The 27,786-nt window shown below is 36.6% G+C and overlaps 1 protein-coding gene across 1 annotated transcript; it reads right to left on the bottom strand.

Moving 5' to 3' along the window:
- On the bottom strand, nt 1-27,703 carry LOC149413779 (uncharacterized). The gene is made up of 6 exons (XM_089644466.1): nt 27,642-27,703; nt 26,089-26,158; nt 18,840-18,948; nt 17,478-17,819; nt 4,876-4,973; nt 1-404 (listed from the first exon to the last, which is right to left on the bottom strand). The coding sequence occupies exons 1-6, from the start codon at nt 27,701-27,703 to the stop codon at nt 312-314; spliced, it is 774 nt and encodes a 257-aa protein (XP_089500592.1). The 3' UTR covers nt 1-311.
- Between the last annotated feature and the right edge of the window lie 83 nt (nt 27,704-27,786).

Genomic DNA, 27,786 nt, shown 5'->3' with positions numbered 1-27,786 from the left:
TTCTAAATTTGGTGGTGGTTTGCTGTCGCTTTTAAAATGTTTTGGATAATTGTAAGCTGTCTATGTAAAATTAAAATAAAAACAATTAAAACTGAAAGCTGTTAAAAATATACATGTAATCAAATGAATTGCATTTATTTTCTACCTACCGTAATAACGTGCAAAAATTTACACAAATTGGTAAACAGTTTATGCGCAATAAACAAGCACCAATAAATAATTTACTACATGTTACAAACTTAATCAAAACATTTCATTAACAATATTCCTAAGTACTTATATATTATAATTTTAATTTTTATGTTCACGTCTCATAGGATCAATCTCTCCCCTTCAGGAACTGCGTTTAGAGGTCGTATGGCCCAAGTAGGACGATGGCAGTTTCCTTTTACAGGTCTCTTTACCTGAAAAAATAATATTTATTTCAATTGGTTCATATTGAATTACTTTTAAAGGTTTACACATCAATGTAATATTTAATCATTGAAGAAGAATATAACATTAATAAATATATAAACGAAACATGAAGCAGCATAAGACATAGAACATAAATAAAGTAGCGGTTGCAACTCGGAATCGAACCCAGAACTTCTTTCTTACAGAGACCACTCTCGAAGCACTGATTATCTTCCGTCGAGACCTGATTATCTTCCGTCAATTTTTATCGAACGTTAAAATTTAAGGAATAACCAATAGAATTACTAATAATACATAATGTATAAGTACAATGAGCAAATCTATAATTAGTTTCTCAGTTAAGTAAATTGCACAAGTATAAACCAAACACAATGCAACTAACTGTTGATTTCCCTAAAATAATAAATAAATAAAAAAACAGGTGCAGAGAATGTGCAAGGAGAGCTTGGACCTGCAATGAACTGAGGCCATCGAAGTACCACAAGACAGAGACACTTGGGGCGTTTTGTCGAAGCAAGAGCCCTCAACCGAACGAAAAGCCGAAAAGAAAAAAATAATCTTCTTTCGTATGGTTGGGGGGTCAGAGGGGGACATCTAGGTCTGCGAGCCTGTAGCCTGTTGTAGGGCCTCAGGCTTCGCCATGTGGACCTCATCAATCCCGCCGGGGAATGAATGGAGCGGGCATTCGTTGACCACATGTTCGGTGGTCTGCACCGCACCACATTCACACATCGCCGATTCTTTAAGGCCCCATCTGTGCATCTTGTGGGCAGAGCGGCTATGGGAGCACCTTAACCTATTGATGGTGGACCAGGTTTTGCGAGGCAATGAGAACCCAGGCTGTCTCTCGGTGGGGTCCTGTATGAGATTGGCATTTCCCACGTTGGCCGTTTGCCACTCAAGTTTCCACCTATCTTCTGGGGTGAGAGGTAATCGGAGGAGCCTCTCTCTATCTGCCCAGAAGGGCTTTCGGGACTTCAAGCGACATGCCGGGTGGGAGACGACATCTTCGTGCAAAGGTAATACGCTTTTTTGCAGCGCCTTCTTGTATTCCCTCAGTGTTGCAATTTCTCGCCTGATGTTTGACGGGGTTATGTTTGCAATTACGGGGAGCCAAGGGAGAGGAGTAGATTTTAAAGTCCCGCTGATGGTTCGCATTGTGGCATTAAGCTGAACGTCTACCATGGAAGTATGGGTGCTTCTAGCCCACACCTCCATGGTGGACGGAGCACAGTATTCAGCCGTTGAGAAAACCAGGGCAAAAAAAACAGAAAAAAATAATGAAATATTTATCATAATATCCTATTCGGGTCGGGAGGCCATCGCTTCGACAAGACGCTTTTAGGGTATCTTCTGGGCACGGTAGATGGATAAAACTCATCTAAAACACATCAATATGATATTTACTCGTGACTGATTTCATCTATCGTTAGTCGGTATCTGCAAGCATGGTCAGTCAGTCATATGATTCCGATAACCGTCAGATAAAACCACATATTTAAATCAAAATGCTAAGATCGACAAAAAAGTTTTTTTCGTTCCTTATACGATGTATCTCCGCTTTCCCGCTTGTGTTACAAATTTTCAGATACCATCTATGACTAATTATTAATTATAAAATAAAGTCGCCATTAGTGTCAGTAATTTGTTTGTGCGCTTAGTTCTTTTAAACTATGCTACTGATTTTGACAAGGTTTTCACTATCATTTAGAGAATTTCTTCTTAAAGGTAGAAAGTAAAGAAAAGTTGGTAACGCTGGCTAAACCTCATGAGATACATCAAAATAATGTACTACGGAATCGTAAGTCTTATATAGGGTTTTCCAATAAGAAGTGTTATTTTGAATAGCCTGCTATTTCGGTAAATGTTACTTTTGAAGCTGTTATTTTTTGACGTTTGACAAGTAGAAACTACGCCATTAATAAAAATGGAACGATACATGCTTCAACAGCGCATTTAAATTATTAAAAATCACTTGAGTGAATCAAATGCAAATCATCTTGAGTGATGAGGCCCATTTCCACCTCGGTGGCTTCGTCAACAAGCAAAATTGTCGCATCTGGGGCTCGGAAAACTCAAGAGTTATTGGTGAAAAGCCTCTTTATCCTCAACGTGTGACTGTTTGGTACGGTTTATTGTCCGGCGGAGTCGTTGGAACTTACTTTTTCAAAAATGAGGCTGGAGCAACAGTTACGGTGAATGGATTGCGCTATCGAGAGATGATTAATGATTTTTTATGGCCGGAATCGGATGATATTAATCTAGACAACGTTTACTTTCAACAAGACGGCGTTACGTGCGACACAAGCAACGAAACCATTGATCTTTTACGATAGAATATCAAAATAACACCTCTTATTGGAAAATCCTGTAGAAAAGTGATGGTATATAATAATAATAATAATATCATCTTTATTTAGGAAAGTTTACACATTACAATTATACATACATATTATGGTGTACATTTTATATTTAAGGTTATTAAATTAACGAAAATGAAGAACTAAATACAAACATAATATTGTGAAGGTAAGAAGAAAATAAAAGTACAGTTGAGGTTTCTCAAATACCGCCTCACTAGGCTAGCCTGTGTTGAGGCAGAATTTTTAGTGTTAGTTCCTAATACCATTGAACATACCTATATTTGTATTAAGAAGTATTCGCTCAATAATGTGGTGGTAATGTGGTGACTTCAATAATTGCGAATTTGGGTGAATGCACCGGTAAAGGCCCTATTCTTATTTTTAATCCAAATTTTTACATTATCTTTAAATTTTTTTTGTGAATCACATTTTTTTATGTTGTCTGGAAGAATGTTGTAGAGTCTTGTCGCAAAGTATTTAAAGTTTCGTTGACCAAACGTAGTATGTGTTATCGGAATTTGTAGTAAGATTTTGTTGTTGCTTCGTGTACATCGTGTATTTGAACTTTTTACGTAGTAATTATGTATATTTGAGTATAGATGAGTTAGGATAGTTTTTGCATATAGCTGCCAAACATCAATCACATTCATAATATTAAAAATTAGATTCGAGTCTGTAATTATAGGTAGCCTTAGAATTATTTTTAAGATTGTTTTCTGAGCCTTTATGATTGGGTCTAGTGCAGATGAAGTGCCACCTCCCCATGCTATGATACCATACTCAATAATAGATTGGCAGACTGCAAAATAAATCATTTTCAGGTGTTGAAAGCCGAGAAAGTTTCGTATGATTCTAAAAAAGTGCATGGTTTTTCTTATTTTGTTTGCAATTATTTGGGTATGAAGGTTCCATTTGAGATATGGATCAATGGTGAGGCCGAGGTACTTCATCTGAGTAGAGCGTTCAATGTAGGGGCACTGACAACATTCATCGGAATTCAAACACGAGTGTATTCTGATGGGGGCATCATCAGGAGGTTGACCAGTAATATTAATACTTGGTGTGACATATTTAGTTTTCTCGGTGTTCAGTGTGAGCGTGTTTATATCCAACCATTTTTTTACCATGCTTATATCCGTTTCAGCTTTTTTGTAGACAGCTAGCCAAGTGTCAGCTTCAAACAGTAAAACGGTGTCATCGGCAAAACTAACGATTTTCCCCTGAATATTAATGTTGCATAAGTCGTTAATATACAACAGAAACAAAGACGGACCTAATATACTACCTTGTGGTATACCGTAGTTAGATGAACAAGTGTTGCTAAGTATGTTATTTATTTTAACTTGTTGCTTGCGCTCATTAAGGTGACTTTAAAAAAAGTTAAGTTCGTTTCCCGTAATACCGATTTGTTCAAGTTTGTTTATTAATTTACTGTGTGATATTGTATCAAAGGCTTTGGAAAGATCTAAGAAGATTGAAATACATTTTTTCTTTTATCAAGGCGTTTGACAATGAAATCTGTGACAGCGGCAATAGCGTCCGAGGTGCTCTTGTTTTCTTGAAACCCGTATTGATTTTCTGAGATCAGTTTATGGCTCACGAGGAATCTTACCAGCTGTGAGTTGATGACTTTTTCAAATACTTTTGATAGGCTTGTTAGTAGGGTTATTGGTCGGTAATTATTTACATCTGTCTTGTTTCCTGTTTTATGTATAGGAATAACGATACCTTGTTTAAGATTTGAGGGGAAGTGGCCCTGAATGATACTAAGGTTTATTAAATGTTCTAGGGGCAATGCAATTTCCATAGACAGCGTTTTCAAGATCTTGGTTGTTATGCCATCAACCCCGGCTGAAGAAGTGATTTTTAAGGAATTGATAATTTTTAGAATCTCTTCTGCTGACACCGTTTGGAAATTGAGTCTTCTGTTGGAGTATTGAAGTCCTGCTTCAGTAGGTTGAGCATTCCCATAATTTGGTAGACGAGAAGCAAGATTTGAACCAATATGTCTATCTCCTAAGGATAACCCTCAGCAACTTCGGGTACACGTCAACCAGTGTACAATAAATATATATATGGTATAAATTTTCTTTACCAATCCATCCCTCATGAAAACGTATCCCGGATAGCCGATGTCTTCTTGGAATGTAGAAAATCCACATTGGTAGGTTGATGGAGTTGAATATCCCAAAACTGAAAAATAACAAGTTTAAGAATAACAAGTTAAAAAATAACAACTTAAAAAAATAACAAGTTGAAAAATAACAAGTTGAAAAATGACCAGCTGAAAAATAACAAGTTGAAAAATAACAAGCTGAAAAATAACAAGTTGAGAAATAACAAGTTGAAGAACTTGTTTTTAAAAGGATTATTGTTATAATTATTATTATTTTCATGTGAATACCGCACAAGAGTCCCAACTGCTCCCAACCGGAACCAGTGACACTATGGCATCCCCTATCGGGGTATGTTGTGAGGCTGAAGATAGTGGGAAGGGGAAGGAGATGGTTTGGAGGAAGGTGGGAGAGTACCTGGCTATTTAGATCTGATCACCAAAGCCATTTCAAGAAACGTTTCAATTTTGGATGGTGGTCTTACACCAGGGGGATACTCTGGAACGTGCCGCAAATATATTACCTTTTATTTCAAATGAATAAATAATCAAATAACACAAATTCATCATATAAAATTTTATTAGCGCACGCCGAGATTTGAACCCGCGACCTTCGGATTGTTAGTCGAGAGCCTTACCCCTCGATCATTGAGGCCGTAACTATTCAATTTAAACCAACAGTTTATTTATAAATAAATTCTGCTGAGTAATTATTATTACGCGAGACTGTTATTATGCCTTCCGAAGACATTTAACTAAACAGAATATCTAATTAAAATAATTTGTAATTGAAATTTTATTACAATATTAATTTCCAAGTAAATTACAGGAAATATGAAAGGTTGTTGAATGCCTGTAAAGTTCCTCTACCTGTTACACATTATTATTATATTATTGTTTATTTATTTTGTTTCTCCAATTTAATAAATTGGAAGTAGAAAGGGTATAATAATAAAAATATTACATTTAAAATAAAAACGTATTTTCATCTTGAGTAATAACAATATTTATTTATTTTAGGATAACTTAATTAGAACAACCTTAAATTGTAATATTTTATCACAATATCACAATATTAGCAATTCTCAAACGAACATTTGAAACAGAAAAATCAGAAAAAAAAATTCGGTCACATCTAGAGCGTCAGCTACACTACTCGCTTCGACGCTTCGACGAAGTCCTCGACGAAGTTAGCCGAAGTTCGAAGTGCGTGCCCACACACTCGTGCAACTTCGCGAGTAACTCAGTCCAGTCCTTTGACTCGGGCGCATTTACCGACAACAATCGGAAGTCGGGCGAAGCGAAGCGAAGTTGCCCGAAGCGAAGTGAAGTTCGTGCCCACACTATCGTATTCGGTACTTCGATCAACTTCGCGAGTAGTGTAGCTGGGCTTTAGGAATTGAACCCTGGACCTTAGCCTTGCCGGGGCTCTGCTCTACCACTGAGCTAATCCGATCCTATTTCCTTCGGTCATATTTGACTGCATCATACTTCGACTAAGAACTGCCAACATTATTCTTATTTTTATAAGTACAAAATTGTACATTTTACTAAAGCTTCTAACAGGAATTCAATTTAACACTTTTTTCGTTCTATAAAATAATATGTTCTATAATCAATCAATGTAATATGAACTAAATTTGACGGACCTAAAATTGTATCCATTCCTAGTTGGCTAGTCAAAGTTTCTGCATATGTTTTATTGTATAATTTTTTGTTTATTATTATTATTATTTTTATTTCTAACTTCCGATTTTATGTCCGGGTTAAATCTTCCCCATAGGAAAAACTGAACCCTTCCACACACTTTTCCACAAATGATCATCTAGTCAATCAACATTATGCAAGTGGATTATATAAGTAAAATAAATACAAAACAATACAAGAACAACACGTCAACTCACCAGAGATCAAATTGGAAAATAATTCACCCACTCCAGATATTTTCATATCAGAGGGTTCGGCTCGGTAGAACTCCTAACAGGACCTATAAATCCTACTGATCCCTCAACATAAATATTTAAAAAATCTTTCGTAATCCTACATATATTTAAAATGACTGATCTTCGCAATTTTATATAAATTTTTTGATAGATCTAATACGCCTAAATTTTTAATGAGAGAGCCAGGTATAATGCCAGTAGCCGAAATAACGAATGGTAATATTTTTATAGTCTGATTATATTTATTTTATTATCTTCAATTTACTAACACATTTTTTTTATTTTTTTTTTAATATTAACTCCACACAGGAGGCCCTGAAGAAAATAATTTCCCTCAGGGCCTATGTCATCTTTGGGGATGCTGTGTGGAGGGTCTTTTTGTGGAGAGGAAGGAGTGAACATGGGTCTTGAAGAGTCCCATGTTGTAGGAGGGAGGAAACACAGAGGCCGGCAGTTCGTTCCACAGCCGAGCTATTGAACTTAAGAACGAATCGTAGAAGCGACCCGTTCTCATGTGACAAATGTCAACTGTGTACAAATGTTGGGCGCGCGTTTGGCGTGTATCCCGACTACGCACCGGTGCCGAAGGGATCAATGACGCTAGTTCCTCAGAGCATCTTCCATTGTAATACCGATAGAACAAGGACAGCATACCTACCTGACGCCTGTGCTCTAAAGATTTCAGTCCGTTTGTAAAGATTGGGGAATCTATCAAACGGACCGCCCGTTTCTGCACAGAGTCGAGGGTTTTTTTTCAGGTATTTAGGGGCTCCGGACCAGAGATGGCTGCCAAATTCGACAGTAGGGCGCACTGTTTTTATTAGCTGCTAACTTTATATGCTAGATAGCTTCTTGAGAAATATATCCTTTTTTATTAGGAAATAGGGCAATGATAAGCTCCTAGGTTCAATTCCTAGGTGCGATAATATCTTTTTCTGTTTAAAATTTTCGTTTGAGAATCGCTAATATTGTCTCAATGATAAAATAATAATATTATTGAATTAAAAAAAAACGCGAAATTAAAATGGAGTTCTACAAAATAAACTTGATTTTAATAAATAAAAGAAAATGTATTAACGTGAGATGATTCTCAGATAAAGAACTGAGCTGTATAATTTGAGGTTAAGTGTGCATAATATGTACATGTATCGCAGCAAATTTGCATTCGAACACAATACTCACGCATATGAATTGCTTGCATAAGGCATGTTTTTAATTGTTAAAAAAATTATTAGAATAAAAAATTATACATTCAAAGAACGTACTTTACGAATAACTGTAAACTTTATATATGAATTTTCTAATACTATACAGTATGTGTTGTTCGCCTCAAATCTAATTGCGTGATCCATACTACTACACTACGATGTTCGCGATTTCATAAAGCATCCAATGACGTCAGCATCCCACAGTGATGACGTCACAGGTACCGACACGGCATAGCAACCGGAAAAACGAGAAAACGTCACAGACGATCATAAACACGACATATCCGTTATCTGTTTGGTGACAGTAAATTACCTGAAATAAGCCAAAATATTTATTTATTAAAGCAGTGTTTCTCAACCTTTATTATTTGATACTTTCATCAGGAATTTTCCGAGAATCTCCGTGAATGAATCCACGGTCAAACCTAACATAATCTTCTTATTTTATTTTCTTACAGATTCTCGGCTACGAATATAGAGGTCGCAGGTGTTTATGTGTTATTTCACATTTAATTACAATTCAATAATTTAATAATATTTACTTTATTTGCGGCGCGTTCCATAGTGGCTGTTACTCTCAGTATTGCCCAGGTGAAAGACCGCCTTTCCGAATTGAAACGTAGATTAAAATGGTATTGTTCTTGTTTGTTGACCAGATCTGAATAGCCAGGTACTTCCTTCCCATTCCAACTCCATTCAGCCTTACAAAATACCCTTAACCCCTCCAGCGTTTTAAGGTCATATATGACCGGGCGTCCATATTTTTTTAAAGTATTTTTATCTTTTTTTCTTAAAGATGTAATTTTTTTGACGTTAGATATGTATAAACCAAAAAATTAAAAATTTTACAGAAATATAGCAAAAGACAATTATGAAAAACATAAATTACAATTTTAAAAGTCTTTAGAATAATATATCATTGTAAGCTAATACAAATTAATTGTTTCAGTAAGCCAAGTCTTCATTAAGTTCATTAATTGTTTGTTTTGGGCACAGTTTTTAATTAACAACTGGGAATCATATAGTTTAACGTTCTTTGTCCATATTTATTTGTATGCTTAGGTACAATAAGTCCTTCATTAAAGTTAAAACGAGTATTATGATTGTGTTCTAGCCTGTTTATATATAAGGGGTTATTTATGTGCTGAAATACCACAGAATTGCTCTCATTCAAAGAATTTTGATACTCTGATATATCTGATATTAATTGAGGTTGCCAAAGTCCCACTAGCTTGTGGACGGTATTTGTGCGGTGCTTACATAAAAAAATATTTATAAAAACGCTTCTTTTATCGTAATCTAAAATATACCCCATTAGAGACAGAATCGATGCTGATAATCTTTCGGTTGCTTTGTCAAACAGACACGACCGTCTGTCATGTCTCTCTGACCTTCACGTGACTACAGCCTTTGCATTCGAGCCCCTCACCCCACCCAACCCCACACACCACCCCACACCACAACCTTCAGAATTCCACTCCCTCCCAAGCCAGACCCCACGCGTCATTCTATACAGGGGAGGGCCTCGCTGTGCCAACAGGCCCACGTTATCAGTTATCATTTAGTAAAAGCTCTTAGCTATTTTTATATCTTTAATTTGATAAATTGTTGACTTTAACAGGCTATTATTAAATCCATAACAGAATAGAGTCTCACAGGCTATTTTATCATAATAAAATACACAAGGGCGTTTGTGGTCGAGGGGTAAGGCTCTCGACTAGCAATCCGAAGGTCGCGGGTTCAAATAAAAATATAATTTCCGCAAATAAAATTTATTTGATGAATTTTATTTTTTCACGATGTATTATTCAAAATAGTCTATTTGCGGCACGTTCCAGAGAGAAAAATACTCTCAGAAAAAAAACAACATTCAGAATTGAAACGTTGTTTGAAATGGCTTTAGCCGTGTTTGGTGACCAGATCTGAATAGCCAGGTACTTCCCTACCTTCCTCTCTCCCATCTCCTTCCCCTCCGTATTCTGCCATAGGAGTGGCATAGTGTCACTGGCTCCTGACAGTTGCAGACAATTGGGACTCTTTTGCTATTTTCTTTTCACTATCTTTTGACAGAAATACGACATATCATTGTCTTTTTAAAATTTTTAATGTGTAACTTTTATTAGTTACTTTGCGCGTGCAATTTTTTAAAATCATCAAGAATAATAAATTCGGTTGTCCATCTTTATGTCTGTTACTCCGGTTCATTGAACTTTCAATTTTGATGGGTGTGTTTGGAGAATATTACCTACCTATAATGCAATATATTTTTAAAGAAAAATATTTCAATTTTTCATCTTTAAAATTGGAACTGGTTTTTCGAAGATGAGTTCATCTCCCACAACGAAATTCGTGGTTTTTACAAATGTATCATAATAATAATTAGAGCAAACCGAGAATTGTTCTAAATCGTGTATTTTGTGACGTCACAAGACACCATTGCATTCGTTTTACCCAAGTTCACTTTAAAAGCCCCTAACTTCGTCATTTTTGGAGAAATCGAAAAATTAATTTTACTCTCGTCATTAAGTAAACTAACAACTTCAAATTCGAAAATCTGTTACAATTGTTGTCCCTTTTTCATTGATAACAACTAATAGTTAGAGAAGGTATTTGTAATATATTTCAGCATTTCACTTTTAAAATGTACCTAATAGGTGCAGTAAATTGATTAATGGTTCACTCCACTATGTTTCATTCATAAAATAATTGAATAAATAATATAATCAGCGTACGCAAAATCATCTCGATAGTAAACGACACGCAATTCTTCGCTGAAAATCTCGCGAAACCAATTTAATTCACGGCGCACGAGTGTAAATGTTAAAGCGCTAACATTGTAAATTAATTCCTTCCCGACGCATTGAATTACGTATGAGACGATATGATCAACGTGGTGCAAAATTCAGTTGCATTCAAGGTGCTTCGCGCATGCGTCGATAGTGCACGGGTGAGTTATATATCTACACTGCTCCTACAAGTGATTTGCCGTTGTGAGCGTAATCTGTCTCGTTCGTGTCACCGTTCTGGCGAACCGTGCTGTCTCGATACCGTGTTGTGTAAAATTTAAAACATGTTTATTAGTAAGGCCCTAAAACGGTACATCTTTTGAATATTTTCCCACTGAACAATTTTCCCCCTTCTAATGAATATGTAGTTCACTTATCAACTCTCACACGGCTATCCATAGGATAAAATATAAGATCAAGATAGGATAACGTATATTAACAAATAAATACCCGCAATAGATAGAAAATCGTTTAACTTATCCGATACAGTTCAGTTCTCGCCTTTGAGCAGATCTGTCATACTTTCTCTCGCTCAGCGCCATATTTCTCATAAAAAAACATTAATATCGTGCAAATCGAACAAAAAAGTGTGTTACCGGGATTATAAGTGACGGGCTTAAAGCCTAGTGCTTTTTTTCAGTTCTCTTAAGTAAACCAGTGAACTAAACAGGCTCTCTTTAGTTATTTAATTAATTTTAATAAATATATATATATTTTTTTGGTGCTTCCATTTATCATATTTAGTAAATATATTTTCGCTTAATGATATTAAGTATTTGAACATTTTAAAGTGATTTCTAGTGAAAAAATTTCTCCCTTTTTTAGGGAAATTTTTCCCCAAATTTTCGAAAACAATGTCCTCAACGAATGAAATTTCAAGCGATGAAGAAGCGGAGCTCAGTTTGAGTCAGTTTATGGAATTCATTTCTGGAAAGAACAAAATGGATGATAAAGACAATGGTGACAAGCATGTCGCAGGTTCAGAACAACCTGGTACGTCTACTGGAACCATATCCACTCACAATATCAAAGAATTCATGGAATTTGTCAATAAAAAAAACAAGAAACCACAAAAAAAATAAGAGTGATAAAAGAGACAAAGGCGACAAGCAAGTCGTGCTACTTGATGACCAACCAAACCCTACCATAGTTTCGATCGAAAACTCACCTAACCAGGAAAATAGGAAACGTGCCAGAATTAATGATTCACCTAATAGCGAACAAGAACGGATTATCCCCTCTATGGAAAAACTGATGAGGATTGTTAGAATTATTAATGATGGCAGCAATAGATTAAATAAAACCGACAAAACGGAAATTACCACCTTGGTAGATGCACTCATGACGGATTTGACCTCAATGACGATTGAACTTACAAAAGTAAAAACGAGAGGTGCAACCATTGAGGAACTTTTGGAAGCTCAACAAAAGATGTCAGATAAAATGGACAAAATCATAGTACAACCGCCTGTCATTGTACCACAAAGAAGGAGTTATGTCAGTGTAGCCTCGGGAGCCCCAGCATCACAGACCATTATACTTAATGGGTTAGAGCGACCAACACCTCAAAAACAACCTACGGTGCTGTTTTACCCTTCGATCGCGGAGGGTAAAACTTCTGAACAACTACAGAAAGCGCTCACAGAAATTCTAGATCCTAAAAAGGACGGCTTTCAAGTGGTGCGCACTCGTAAGATAAAGGGAGCTGGCCTGGCCCTACAGACCACCTCTCTTGGAGGTCTAGATAACATCAAAAAGGCTGAAGAAAAACTAAGCGCCCAAGGAATTAAGATGATCTCCCCCCAAGGCAGATTACCCAAAATCGTTTTGTATGACGTCCCAAGAGGAGAAGCAAGCTCAGACGTGGCCCTTTTTGAGGAAATTTATACTAATAACATTTCAGATAAAGGTAGCCTCACCAAGGAAGATCACATAAGGACCATGCGACGAGTCTCGCTCTTCGGAAAGAGCGATGGGCCGTATATGAACATGATCTTAACCTGCCATCCCGAGGCCAGGAAAATTCTAATCGACAGTGGCCATTGTTTCCTTGGTTGGAATTCTTGTAGGGTTAGAGATTTCTTTGGAGCCACTAGATGCTTCAAATGCCATTTGTATGGTCATATTTCGAAGGTTTGTACACAGGAAGCCGCCATCTGCAGACATTGTGCAACAACTGGACATGATTTCGAAGTCTGCCCCAACAAAGGCAAAGCGGCTGTCTGTGCTACTTGTAGCCATTTCAAGAAGCCGTCCAACCACACAACATGTGACAGATAATGCCCGGCCCAGTTGGCTGCCATAAACGCTCAGATCAGAATGACTGATTATGGCCGTTAACCCTCTCTTTACCATAGGTCAAATCAACCTCCAGAGATCTCGGGCAGCTACGCTCGAGGCGCTGAAGGTCATGTCCGACCTGAAAATCGACCTTATGCTCATCCAGGAGCAATACACCTGGCAAGGGAGAACACCAGTAAGTCATCCAGGGGCGGTGCTTGAAGTAGGCAGATCACCGGGGGCGGGTGTCCTGGTCAATACCACATTGATCAGCCCCCTCCTCCTGGTTGGCCTGTCGAACGAATACCAAACCTGTGTATCTATTAATTTTGGCCAGACTGAGATTATTCTAATCTCAGTCTACTTTAAATATAGCAACCCTGTCGGACCACACATTCTGAGCTTGACGCGCGCCCTTAACGCGCTTAAAGGCCGTAACATAGTTATTGGAGGTGACTTTAATGCTCGCTCCCCAATGTGGTTTGACGATAATAATCATAGAACGGAACGATCAGACGCCGTTGAGGATCTAATTGCTGCGCAAGGTCTATTACTATTAAATGAAAACTGTCACTTAACCAAATTCGCGAACATACATGGGGAGAGCAACATAGATCTAACTCTTTGCTCTGGATCAGTTGCGACCAGGAAGTTAAACTGGAAGGTCCATGATAGCGCAATTGTCTCCGATCATAGATTAATTACTTTTGCTATGGGGGTCCAGAAGACCCATGCTCCGAAAACCTCCTGGAACTTCAAAACCACAGGGGCGAATTGGGATAACTTTTGGGGAATTACTTTAACGCAGCCGTTGTGTCAGCTGCTGAACGGTCTTTGGGAAGATCAAACCCAAAAACCGCTATTAGAACGCCGTGGTTGTCGAGTGAGTTGACTTTGCTGAAGGGGGACTATAAGAGGGCTTTTAGGGCACTTGGATCCCTAAAGATGACTGGTGGCACGCAAGAGATGCTCACATCTCTTAAGACTCGTGTCAGTAGGGCCAGGAAAGCTTTCAAATTATCTATCCTCTCGGCAAAACGAACTGCATGGCACAATTGGGTAAAACAAGTGGGTAACGCCAACCCGTGGGAAATCCACAGCGCAATCGAAAAAACGGGAAAAGGTTCTGACCGGTATTTGACTAGCGTCATATCGGATAATCCCTCTGGGAACTCTGAGAGTACCGATGTGACCAGCACACTAAACACCTTGTTGGATAAATTAGTTCCATTAGACTCAGTAATCGGGGAAAACGACCACCACAAACAGATAAGAGCTCTGTCACGGCTTCAACCTAGGATCCTCGCCAGTGAGGATAGAACGCTAAAAGTAACTAAGGCTGAAATTGATGTTATAATTAAGGGTTTAGGTCCGAAGAAGGCACCAGGGCACGATCGTCTTAATGGTATAATAGCGAAAAACGTCTGGATCCATGCCAAGGAAGAGTTGTTCCAGGTTATGGAAACATGTCTGCGTAGAGGAGTTTTCCCTACGGAATGGAAGAGAGGTGTGCTCAAGATTATCCCAAAAGGAAACGACAAACTCAGGACGGACGTGAAGGCCTACCGTCCAATCACCCTTTTGCCTGTTTTCAGCAAAATTTTGGAAACACTAATAAATAACAGGTTGCAGCAATATCTTTCACCAGAATGTGAGCGACAATTTGGCTTCGTCCCTGGGAAATCTACCGAGCACGCCATTATGTATGCGCTTGAATGGGTGAAGGTCTGTCCAAAGAGGTATGTCATTGGAATCTTCTTAGATATAACTGGTGCCTTCGATCACGCGTGGTGGCCGATGTTGATCACCAAAATTAAAAATAGAGGCTGCCCACCAGACCTTTTTAAAATCAACTGCGATTACTTAAATGATCGCACAATAGAGATCGTTTATGGTGATCAGAAAATAGTGCGTAAGGTTGATAAGGGATGCCCACAAGGCTCCATATTAGCACCTAAATATTGGAATATAAATTTTGATGACTCCTCCAGGTTACCCTTTCCTGAAGGATGCACATCGGTCGACTACGCTGATGATAAGTTGTATCTGGTCTCGGGGGACAGCAGAAGGGAAGTGGAAAGAAAAGCTGAAGAAGGTTTGCGAGCAATCCTCAGTTGGGGTGAGAGGAACAAGTTAAACTTTGCCCCCCAAAAGACCGTGGGACTCTTGATGAAAGGCACCCTCAGTAGAGGAAGAAATCCTTTCATCAGAATGGGAGCCTCCACTATTCAATTTGCAGACTCTGTCAAATATCTTGGTGTAACACTAGATCGATCGTCTTCCTTTTTAACTCATGTTAAAGAGGTCTCCAGCAAGGCCCAGGCCCTCTTCTTGAAACTGAGAAGAATCTCTACAGCTGAGTGGGGGTTGCGATCCCCAGCGCTGCGACTACTTTATAGGGGTACATACGTGGCGCAAGTCTCGTATGCTGCCTCTGTGTGGGAGCACCGTTTGGGGAATTCGCTTATACTCTCGGCTCTCAAGAGGGGTCAGCGAACCCCCTTGCTGGCGCTCTCCGGTGCTTATAGAACCGTTGCTTCAGACGCTTTGCCCGTGTTGGCCGGTATTTTGCCAATCGATCTAGAAATTAGGGAGGTTTTAACGAAGAAAAAGTTGACCAAGGGACTCCCCGCTACCTATCTCGGCATAACTCTTACGCCAGGCGGTGTCGGGACTCTTCCTGGACTGCTTAGACAAATGAGTGATTTGTCACTCAACGAGTGGCAATCTCGCTGGGATAGGTCGAATATGGGAAGATGGACTTTCTCCTTCTTCCCATCAGTTAAAATCAGAATGGAAGGAGCCCACATTAAATTGGATCATCACATGACCCAAATTTTGTCAGGACATGGTGAGTTCAGGGGGAGACTACACAGACTCTCCCTGTCCCCACATCCAAACTGCGCGTGTGGTAGTTCTGATCAAACCGCTGAGCACATTTTGTGGCACTGTGAGATTATGATGGATGCAAGAGATGAATTATTGGCCGGTTTGGAAGTAACAACGAGACCGGTTTGGAACTCCGATCTCGTCTCGAACAAAGTGAATTTCGAGTGTCTGAGGAAGTATACAAAGATCTGGGTTGAGAGATGGTCTGATCTTAGAGTCGAGTACTAGACTAAAATCGATAGCTTTAACGCCAGGTGTTGCTCCTGGACACAATGGACTACGAGACAATTGTTTTCATGTACATATTTATATCTGTTTTTTTTTCTTTTCTTTCTGTTTATTTACTGTATTAATTAGCATTCTACAAATTTTCTGTTCCTGATTATACTTAATGTTTATTATTTGCATCTAATGTTTACTTTCTATCTCTTATTGCAGGTTATTTTGGATATTTTGTAACAGACTGATTCTGCTTATAATTTTTTTTAAGATTTTCTTTTATTTTTATACACTGCTTTGTATCTTGTTCTTTCTTTTCTACTATAGAGTGACCTGCTTGCTGGTAGTAGCACTGAACTTATATTTTTCTTGTGTCAGTCCGGCGTACCCCAACTCTGGGGTGACAGAAGACCTCGTCCGTGCATATCAAACTTCAAGATCAAATCACGATGAGGGATCTGTGTCATCATCTGCTCGCAGCGCCTCCCCTGAGGTCAGGAACTGGACTAAGGATGGGCCGAACGTGGATTGGCGACCTTCCGCCCTGCCTCCAGGTATTCCGACGCTTTCTCCTCATGGTCTTCGGGATATTCCCAACCCCAACTCACACTTCTCGTCGAGGCACAACCGGTTTCCTGGCTTAGGGGCGCGGAACCTGATTCTCGTGAAGCCAATCCAACGCCCAGCTTTCTCTCCCTAGGTCTGCCTGTTAGTGGGTATCGACACCCCCTTCACCACAGAAAGAGGCGCATACTTTACCATTTTTCTTTTTTGTTCTTTTTGTAGGTGGCTGTATATTATTTTAATTCTTCTCTACCTATTGTTGACATTTTGTAAATGTGTTTTTATTATATTAACCAAGTAGAATAGAACTTACTAAAATTATTAAAACACAGCACTTGCATACTGCGAATAACATCGTATGCATGGACATTTTGGAGGTCTTGTTTTGAAATTTTAAATGTAGACTCGTTTTTTCAAAAAAATTAGCGTCCTTGCGAGAGCTCTGAAGGGGTACCATCAGTACCTAAAACAGGGCGGGGAAGTGGTGGGCCTCCTCCAAATATCCGATACATGATCACTATAGCCACCATAGGATCACTACATCGTAAAAAGGGACTTTATGAATAATTAAATCGTAAAACTAAAATATATGTGTTTCTATGAATAAGCCATATCAGAGGGTTGGTGAAATACCTCCCTCAGGAATGAAGAGAACACTGTTCTCAAAATACATAGATTTTATATAAAGCACTTACTTCTTTTATGCGTATCGAGCGGCTGCCTGACCAATCTCTTTGGATCTCTCTCAAACACGTCTTTCATGGCCCTCATCAGTTCGTTCTCGCTGTTTGCTTCCTGTCTGGCTGCAGTTGCAGCAGTCTCTAAAGCAGCTACCCTTGCAGCTTCTACGGCTGCTACCCTGGCAGCTTCCAGAGCTTCCGCCTCAGCTTTGGCCGCTAATTCTGCAGCCTCGGCTCCGACGTCTTTTTTCTCGTTCTCTTCAGCCATGGCTTTCAACTTCTTGGGACAGTTCTTGTCGAATTGGCAGAGCAGTTTGTTGCATTTAACAGCTGTTCGACCTCGAGGTTTGACCAGCACTGTTGGCAAAATTAAACATTTTTTAGTAATTTTGTAATTGATAAAACATCTCACCCGGTTTATATTTAATAAGATTACTTCATATCGATAACGATTTCGAACGAGCAAGCAAGCATGACTAGTAATACTTATATTTTCAACAGCTTCAGTCCTGACTCCTGACGAAATAGGCTCTAGAGTAGCCGTATTGCGACTGTTCAAGGATTGAAGAAACAATTGCGACTCCAAGAGCTCGGGGACGAATTATGCAGATAATTCCTACTTCTTTTCCTACTAAATTTTGTTATTATATTGAATAACATAGTTCGTATGCGGTGTAACTGCATTTGAAAAGTTACTTTTATTTTTTAATCAGGTTAAGAGTCAATCATTTAATGCATGCATTTAAATTCTGTTTATTTCAATATAATAAAGTATCCTATTCTTTAACATCTCATATTTTATTTCCAATTACTCAGAAGAATTGATGGCGGATAAAAGAATTTAAAGTTTTACGATTTACTAACCTCAATGAATGGCATATTATACGAAAGATCTATGCATGAACCAGATTAATCAAGTACCTTTGTAAGTAGAATAATTTATACCAATATTAAAGACTTTCAAACGAAAATATTCAGTTGCATCTATAACTTGAAGCCAGGACTTTCTCCTCCAGGGGAAGTTCTCTGACTACTGAGTTAAAACGAGCGTATCAACTAATCTACATTATTCTAACTGTATCATCGACTGAGAGCTACCAACGAAATCTTCATTTACGTATGATTGCAAGATTCTACCCGAACTTCCATTCTATATAGTGTCTTGGATAAAAATATCAATTTTTATTTTAACCTCCCGGTTCCATTGACTTTTCTACAAGTCTGGGATGACTATTTTCACAGCATATCTCCGGTTGAACTCCCAATGAGATGAGAGCGCAGCTATTGAAGAGCTGTGAAGAAGGCCATAGGATATACCACACCCAAGGAGTTTGCGCTAAATACAAATCTAATACTCATTTGAACTCTTCTACAAACCAGCTTTTCCGATATTCCTGGTGTAATCGTCCGTGTAAGTTGACATCCAGAAGAAGTCCTTGTTTGCCTTCTTCAGAAACGCCATCCGCTCCTCTTCATTCCAATTTTGCTGGAAACATAATAATGGATTTAACCAATCCCAAGACGATGTCAGAACCAAAAAATGCATTGGATTTTAATTATATTTGGTAAGGATTTTATTTATATTGCATTCGTTTGAATTTGCTTTGAAAGATAGTATTTCTTTTTTTATCAATGTTCCAGTACCTAATTACTACCATCTAAGGCTCTGTCATCAAACTTTTCTAGAATTTTTTTATTAATTTGAGAAGTATTGTAAAATACGGAGCAATACGAAAGTCCCCAAGCTGAAAAGAGTTTCGGTGACCTGTGAAATTAAAGTCACAGAGGGATTGCAGACATTTCATGACGCCAGTGTTCACCGTTGAGGAGTTTTCCACAGCTTCAGAACAAACAACCAACACACAGTGGTAGGTTAGAGAGATGATTATTTCATAGTTTTTATAATCTATATAAATATAACGAAGTGTGTCTACCGGCGTTTGTTTTTATACAAATCTACAGTTCATTCTGAGATTAATGAAATTTTGAACATTTGATCTTCGAAACAAGAGAACTACCCCATCTGCTTTTCCCAACCCCTTGAAGGAGAATTTTATTTATTTATTTATTATTACACGCCCTAATGGCCTTTTACACACTACAAGGTTTAATAGTTGAGTATCACAGTTATTATAAATTCTACAAAATTAAAACAATAAAGGAAACATAATACAACGAAAAAAGAAAAAATATTAAATGTTACAACAAAAGCATATAATAAAATAAGATACATTAGTAAAAATGATAAGAAGTCTAACATAAATAGATATTCAAAATAAAAATAAAAATATATATATTGCGGAAATTATAGATGTCTATTTGTGTCTCGATATATAAAAGAATTGAAATAAACAATATTTATACTGATTATTTTTAAGATGAAATATATCATCCAGATCAGAGTATTTATTTCCGAGACTGTGAAGTCTTGGAATCGGGGAATTTTGATAAGACTGTGTCCTGGTGTTGTAAAAATAAAAGGGTAGTAAATTTCAGCAAGATCTTTTGGGTATGTGGATGCTGATTAATTTGCTTAACTCAGGAAAGTCAATTTTGTAATGAAGTATTTTATGTAGTACTATTAAATCTGTGTTTATTCTTCTTTCTGAAAGTTTTAATAGGGACAATTTATCTAGTAAGTAGTTATAATCAATGTTTTCTACAGGAATATGCAATTTATAGTTTATATACTTCAGGAACTTATGTTGAATCTTTTCAATGTTATCGGAATGAATATTGTAAAAGGGAGACCATAATGTAGAGTTATACTCTAGTTGGCATCTAACAAGGGTTTTGTAAAACAAAATGTGCCTAAATTATTGAAGTCTTTTGTTGCTTCTTGAAGTAATTCTGCATATTTGACTTTCAAAATAAGAACAGAGACTACATCTGATTTCTGGGTAAGCCCGGATAAGCCGGGGTCTTCAGTTAGTATAGAATTGAAGCAAAGTCAAAATGTAATCGTAGTACCTACTCTCAGAATCGCTCCAGTAATCACTTCGTGATAAGATCTGAAAAGTCATTTGTGACCGAACCAACCCCGTCCCCCATTCTACTTGATTCTGTGCGAAAGAGGGCGGTCCGTCTGATTGCCAATCCATTGTCAACAGACCATGGGCAGGCTGAGTCTGTTTACAGGTATTTTAATAGAGCCTGCTCAAAGTAGCTAGCAGCATTGACGCCACATTACAGTTGATGTTGGTTTCATGAGAACAGGCCGCTTCATCGACTCATTTTTGTGTAAGATGACTCGTATGGTGACTGGATAAATCATCACAATGATAATTCATCACATCTTTAAAAAGTTATATAAAGTCATGGAAAGTGATGAAACAAAAACTTTATTAGCTGGGTTAAGTAGGTTAGGTTAGATTAGGTTAGGTTAGGTTAGGTTAGGTTAGGTAAGGTTAGGTTAGGTTAAAACAATTTTTTTTTCATCGTTTCTAATGACTTTAAATCACTTTTTAAAAGTGTGTTGAATTGTCACTGTGTTGATTTATCATGGAACCGACTCGTATGTGGAACGAGCTACTGGCATCTGTTATTCCTCCTTCATGCAATCCGGGCCTCTTCAAGACCCATTTTGATAAATACCTTCCTATAGCCATTATTACTATATTCATCAGTGTTCATAATTGGCATAATTAATTATATTATTATTGTATCGTTGTATAATTAAAAAAATTGCTGTCAACTTTTCCTAAAATATATAAGTAAATAAATAAATAAATTACTTTAACCCACCTCACAACTTTGCCCAACCGTTTATTTCCCAAAAAAAAAGGTTTAAAAAAAATCGAAAATAATTCTATGATGTAGAAATTGGTTCAGCGGTTTTCTGCTTGTATGTAGGTCCCTAAAGTTTCCTGAGACTGTTTATATAAATTATTTTTACTACGTCAACACGATGTTACATTTTCAAACTTGTGTAATGTTTGGTAAAGATATAAAATATACCGTGCTGGTGGTTAGTGGGATTTCAAAGCCAGAGCTTTGTAGGTTTATGTGGACACTGATTGAAAATTTGCTGGAGTTAATGCGACATTAAACTTTTCTAGTTAGTCTAAGGCAGGGGTGCAGATACCGCGGCCCGCGAGAGTTAAATTTTAATTATAGATTGTCAAGAAGTCGGAGACTCACGAGGAAAGCACGGCAAGACCAAATGAACCAAATAATTGAGTCGGCAAATGTCGTGTGTCATAACATAAGTCTTTGAATAATAATAATGAATTTGAAAACTTACTTCTGTATCATATCACAGCCGGTTATCGGATAAATCATCAAAATGATAATTCATAACATCTTTAAAAAGTTATATAAAATCATGGAAAGTGATGAAACAAAAACTTTATTTACTGGGTTAAGTAGGTTAGGTTAGGTAAGGTTTAAATTTTATTTTTTATCGTTTTTAATGACTTTATATCACTTTTTAAAAGTGTGTTGAACAGTCACTGTTTTGAGTTATCATGGAACCATCACAGCCAGATGTCAGTCGCAATGGATCACTTGATATCTGTCTCGTCCGTACAGTGATGCTGAAACGAGACGGAGTGCGTACCACGTGACGTGTTAGGTTATCCAGAGGCGTTTATTTAGGGAATTATTAAGAAAACTGTCTTTTTACTTTCTAAGCGGTCTAGGTGATTAATAAGAAAACTGCCACTTTCAATTTTCAACGGAAATTGTAATTTTAAATAACAAACTGAGAAGAAGATTTATTTCTCTCAAACAAGATCTATTTCTTGAAAACACGAACAAATAACATAGAAAACATATAACATAGATCCGCATTATAGAAAAAAAAATATGGACGCTCGCAGTCAGATCTGTCCCTAATGGGCTCAAATGAAATATGATGTTTGTGGCTATTATTGTTTTTCCGAGGCTTGTGAAGTTAAAATTGAATTGACTCTTACTGGTTTTTAATATTTAAACTTAAGGAATTTTCTTAGAGATATTTGGAAAAAAACGTAAGATTCTGGCCAAATGAGTCACAAATTCAAAATTTGGACAGCAGATAAGCACAGTATAAAAAGTTTGTGCACTCCTGTTTAAAGGGTAAGGCATGCTATCGTAATCTGTTCCGACGGGGCTTCTAATGGCTTTTTGCTTTCTTGTTGACACACACAACAAACTTGCACTGGTCTAGGGGATGAGTTGGGTGATTTGCTAAGTTTGCTTCCCTTTAAACCTGTTTAGAAATCTATCTACAACGCTGCACAGTTTAATTATTTTCCTTAATTACATTAAAATTTAAGGTGGCACAATTTAGAGGGTTTGTCAGGTTAATAAGGAAGTGGCGATGGGGAGGAAGCAAGAGGTTACATTAAGAACCGGGCAAATCTGGGGTTCTAGCACAGTTAAATCGATAACTTTACAAAATCGGATCGATAGGCGTCACTACTGATTTCCCCTGAACACGGTCGCGCTGTTCATAGCCAGACCGATAGTGATAAAACAATAAATCATAAATTCACATACGCTAGCAACACTGTAGGTATTATCAATGAATTGAAATTCCTAAATGGAATGGCACGACTAAGTGAATCAGATACTTGAGTCGGGCCATGTCAAGAGTCAGAATAATATAAGAGTATGTATGAGACGATGTAAGAATGTGAATGAGGCAAGGAGTGTGTGTCAAGACCGAGTTGTTTGGCTGTACGTCCGCTCTGCCTACCCCTGCGACGAACCGGCGTGATGGTCAAACGTCATACAGTTACGCAAAAATATTAATAAATTAGCAATGTTGAATTAAAATACTAACCTAAATATGCATTGGCAATCCTCATTTACTTTTTGACACTAAAGGGGAGTTAATTAGCAAAGAATTTCGTTTTTGAAAGACCTTCGTAGCGTCATTGGGCCGAACGGATTCAAATCGTCGCGTATACAAATTCTTTCAATTCTAAGAGCTTCGTCAGTTCAACACATTATCGAAAAAGATTAACAATTAACCGACGCTTTTCTGATACTATGGAGGACGCGTTAAAATTTGTCTGCTGTCGATCGGAATATTAAAAATTAAGGAAAATTATAATTATATAACATAAAACCCTTCCAAAAAATAATTCGTTTTTTCTCGCCTATGAGTTTCAGAATTCCTTTACAAGGCGAAGGCGATGCCATACGTAGTAAGGCAAAATCACGTTTTTTTTTGTTTGAAAATTAGATCACTTAGAAACGTTTTAGATGCTTTAATTAAATACTGCGAGTACAACACATCTTGGCCTACTAGATAATCCAGTATTTTTTAGATAAACCTAGAAAAAATAATGTATCAGTCCTACAAAAACTGCTTTTAAGTTCAAAATCTCCTACTTACGAACGCATTTTCGGTTACGGTTTTATTGTTTAATGTGGAAAATTAAGTTCTTTATAAAATGATCGTAAAAAAATAAATATTTGTACCTGAACGTCCGCAAAATAAAATAAAAGCCACTTTTTGGCAATGTTTTTTTCTTATATTTATCAAAAAAGACGGATGGTGTTGAACGCGAATTTAAACCTTATCGCCATCTACATAAGGGGTGTTATTGTTAGCGGCTTGATTCAAAATGTCACACGACGTATGGCATCGCCTTAATAATGATAACTAACTGTAACTGTTTTTAAATTTAAATGATAATATTTTTTTATATTGTCACGTGATATTGTGCACGTGATATTGTTGCAAATAATAGTTTTCTTTATCTTAAATTTACAGAAGAGTGTAGTCATTTTTCGCGTGTTTTGCGACAGTATTTTACCAGTGGCGTGTCGTGGTTTGGCTCGCGTGTATCCATTGCGAAAATCGAAAAGCATATTAAATTATTAATTTCGTAAACCGGTAGATATTTCAATGGCACAGTAAGCACTATGCCAAGTATTCATACCGGATTAGGTTTCAAATCAGGGGTAATCGTGTATCTTTAAAATAGGTATTGAAAAAAAACCTTTAGAAATTTATTCAATTACATAAAGCGATTTTGCAATATTTAAATTTCATTTTACTACTTAAATTTACAATTTTTCATAATCTATTACTATTGTCCAGATATTTTATTATTTTCTTTACATACAGGGTTTTCCAATAAGACGTGTTATTTTGATATTCAATCGTAAAAGATCAATGATTTCGTTGCTTGTGTGGCACTAAGCGCCGTCTTGTTGAAAATAAACGCTGTCCAGATCAATAACATCTAATTTCTTCCATAAAAAAATCATTAATCATCTCTCGATAACGCAATCCATTCACCGTAACTGTTGCTCCAGCCTCATTTTCGAAAAAGTAAGGTCCAATGACTCCGCTGGACCGTAAACCGCACCAAACAGTCATACATTGAGGATAGAGAGGCTTTTAAACAATAATTATTGGGTTTTTCAAGCCCCAGATGCGACAATTTTGCTTGTTGACGAAGCCACCGAGGTGGAAACGGGCCTCATCACTTAAGATGATTTTTCGATGGAATTCTAATAATTAATAATAGTGAATTTTAATAATTTCAATGCGTTGTTGAAGCGTGTATCGTTCCATTTTTATTAATGACGTAGTTTTTACTTGTCAAATGTTAAAAAATGACAGCTTCAAAATTAACATCTACCGAAATAATAGGCTATTCAAAATAACACCTCTTATTGGAAAACCCTGTACTTTTCACGTGTTTTTTTAAATTTTTTAACGGAGCACAATAAATTAAAAATAATACAGCATAGGTTATTACACCCGGACAGTATCACCCCATGAACCCGGGCACCCCTACTAAGCCACCAAAAGTGGCGAAAAACTTGGGGTGAACAATGTCATAGGTGTTGGTTATCCAATAAATGGTTTCCGGGGTGGCGGTACTTATACCCGCCTCTCAAATTGAAAGTTGCTGAAGCAGCGAAATTTGTCGAACGGTGAGTACAGGCGATGTGAAATTTGCACATTTTTTTATGTTGGAATCTTTAGGTTAACGGAAACTATTTTTGACTCCCAACGGAATTTGGAAGGGAGCTATGGAGCTTTAAAATACACATTTAAGAATTTAAAATAAAATTATAAAGTTTGACAATTTAACGTAGCGGGCGAAGCCGGTTACTAAATATGTTTCTACTTTTTGTTTTTATTGCATGGCATTGTCCATTTGTAGGTGCTACATAAAAACGTTTTTTCAAGCATTTTTTAAAAGTAAGTATAATTTGACTATATAATTATTACTATGGCAACATCAAACTACTCAAATTGCCTTTGAAATTCGTTCTTCACTTTCAAATTTCTTCACACTCGAATTTAGTTCGTTTTAAAGAAAACAAAGGAAAGCAACATAGCTAAATTAAATTGAAATTTTTTTTAAATTTAGAATTTTGATCCGTGACTTAGATTTTGAGTCAACATCTAATCAACAGCCATTTTGAAATATATATTTATTTTTCAATTTGTTGGTGTTGCCATTTTAAACGACCGCATAGCCATATATTTTTTGCAATTATATCAGACTGTAAGTACCTACTGTTTAGTTTAGGTACTTGATGAATTGTAATCTTTATGCTTATGGGTGGATAGGTAGGTAGTGAAAAAGAGTGTGGGGAAAAACTACGAATTTAAAATTATTCTTTATTATGGGGGGCGGGTAGGCCGAGACAAATACAAATCAGTACTTACTTCTGGTGCTTTTCCTCCATCCGACAGCCAATCTCCCTTTAGGGGAGCGTATCTTAGTTCTGGACGGCATCTAGATTCATCATAAAAAATATTATAACAAAAAAAATGTATTTAATTAATTGAATACATCTAGAAACAGTTAAACCTATTATGTTTCGTAAGCAAAAAGGCATCTAGGAATTTGGAAAGGTCACAATCTGATATACGAGACCTTTCACCTGTTATCTTAAAAAGTATCAGAATGTGACTTTTACAAATTCCTAGCTGCCATTTTGTTCATGGCAATATTTAAGAAGAAATTTTTCAACTAAACTATAAATATTTTAATGCCTAACTGAAAATTTCATCAAACAATTGGGCCAAACTTCTTTTGGAAACAACACTTTTAAAACAAACTCAAATTCTTAAGGCGAAGCTTTGTGCCAAGTCACTATTTTGATTAGTCTTTATAACGAATCGGTGTACATTATGAATACCAAAAAATATGCTTTAGATAAATTGAAGATTTTCCTATCGCTTCGCTTGAGTAGAATACAAATAAAAAAATAAATTACGCAATAAAAAATATAAATGCCAACTACTAAAAAAAATATTTTTTCAATAGAAATGTATGAACGCGTAAAGGAAATAACTTTAAAAAATACGGTATTATAGCCAAAATTATCTGTAACAGTTTCACTTCATCAACTTTTTTGCTTTCTTGTTAAATTATTTACCAAATAAATAAAAAACAGTTTTTTGCTTGAAATCGAACGTTTCTAGACTCCTTTTGTCAAGCTATTTTAATGGCCATTACCTACGATATAAGGTATACCAGGAATATACACATTTTTAGCTCTTAAACAAAAAAAAATATCTGAAATTTTTCTACAAAAACAAAATATATCCATGTAATGAAACAGGGTAATTACGCTTATAATCATATCTATAATACCTATAATACTATTGATTACTGATATAACTACAGTAATTATTATAGTTTATTTGTACCATTGTATCTCGATACAGGCTTAGTTCTAGTGAGGTAGATTTTTATGTGAAAAAAGTGTTTTATGTAAAGTGAGATGCAATAAATAAACAAATACAATAATATATTTCAGCACACTAAATATATTATATTTTTCGGCTTTACAAACTTCAAGTGTAATAGTTTTATTTTTTTAAATATTTAACGGCCAGCAAAGTTCAGAGTTAATCCAAAAACTTAATAAACATTCACACAAACATCACAAGAAGAAATAAAAAACAAAGCTTCCTTTGATAGGTGTAAAAAATCAGAGAACTCGTTATTAAGTAGATATTGTAAAACATTTATGACCTTCCAAGAAATATCGACCAATATAAAAGAAGAGGAAATTGATTTAAAATTTAAAAAATAATTGGCGAAATAACATGTAAAGTGTAATTAATTTTAAATTTGTTATTTTAAATATCCTACTGGACTTTGTATCTTTATTTATTATTTTTAATTTAATAAATAAATAAAATACTGTAGTCTTATATTAAACTTGTTCCTTTGTTATAATAATAAGTTATGTAGATAAGTTACTTACGGCGTATTTCCGTAGATGGGATGAGCTCGCAAGAGATCCGAATATGTAGTCACGAAGGACATGGCGCTACTGAAACCGAACCATCACAACAAACAACAATGTTACTCGGGTAAACAACAAACAAACTATTGCTAGCCACAATATT

The sequence above is a fragment of the Hesperophylax consimilis genome, chromosome 21 (genome assembly GCF_061612785.1).
Source record: "Hesperophylax consimilis isolate HC1 chromosome 21, BYU_Hcon_1.0, whole genome shotgun sequence".
In the NCBI taxonomy this organism is placed as follows: Eukaryota; Metazoa; Arthropoda; class Insecta; order Trichoptera; family Limnephilidae; genus Hesperophylax; species Hesperophylax consimilis.
Note: the sequence above shows the minus strand (reverse complement) of the source record. Positions and strands in the feature narration are given on the sequence as shown.

What these genes read in the sequence shown, in the direction of transcription:
- LOC149413779 (XM_089644466.1), bottom strand. Translation starts at nt 27,703, where the DNA reads ATGTCCTTCGTGACTACATATTCGGATCTCTTGCGAGCTCATCCCATC. An exon ending in ATGGAGGAAAAGCACCAGAA is followed by an intron (nt 18,949 to 26,088) that starts GTAAGTACTGAT and finishes TTATGTTTCCAG; the next exon opens with CAAAATTGGAATGAAGAGGA. An exon ending in GCTCGATACGCATAAAAGAA is followed by an intron (nt 4,974 to 17,477) that starts GTAAGTGCTTTA and finishes GTTATTTTTCAG; the next exon opens with TTTTGGGATATTCAACTCCA.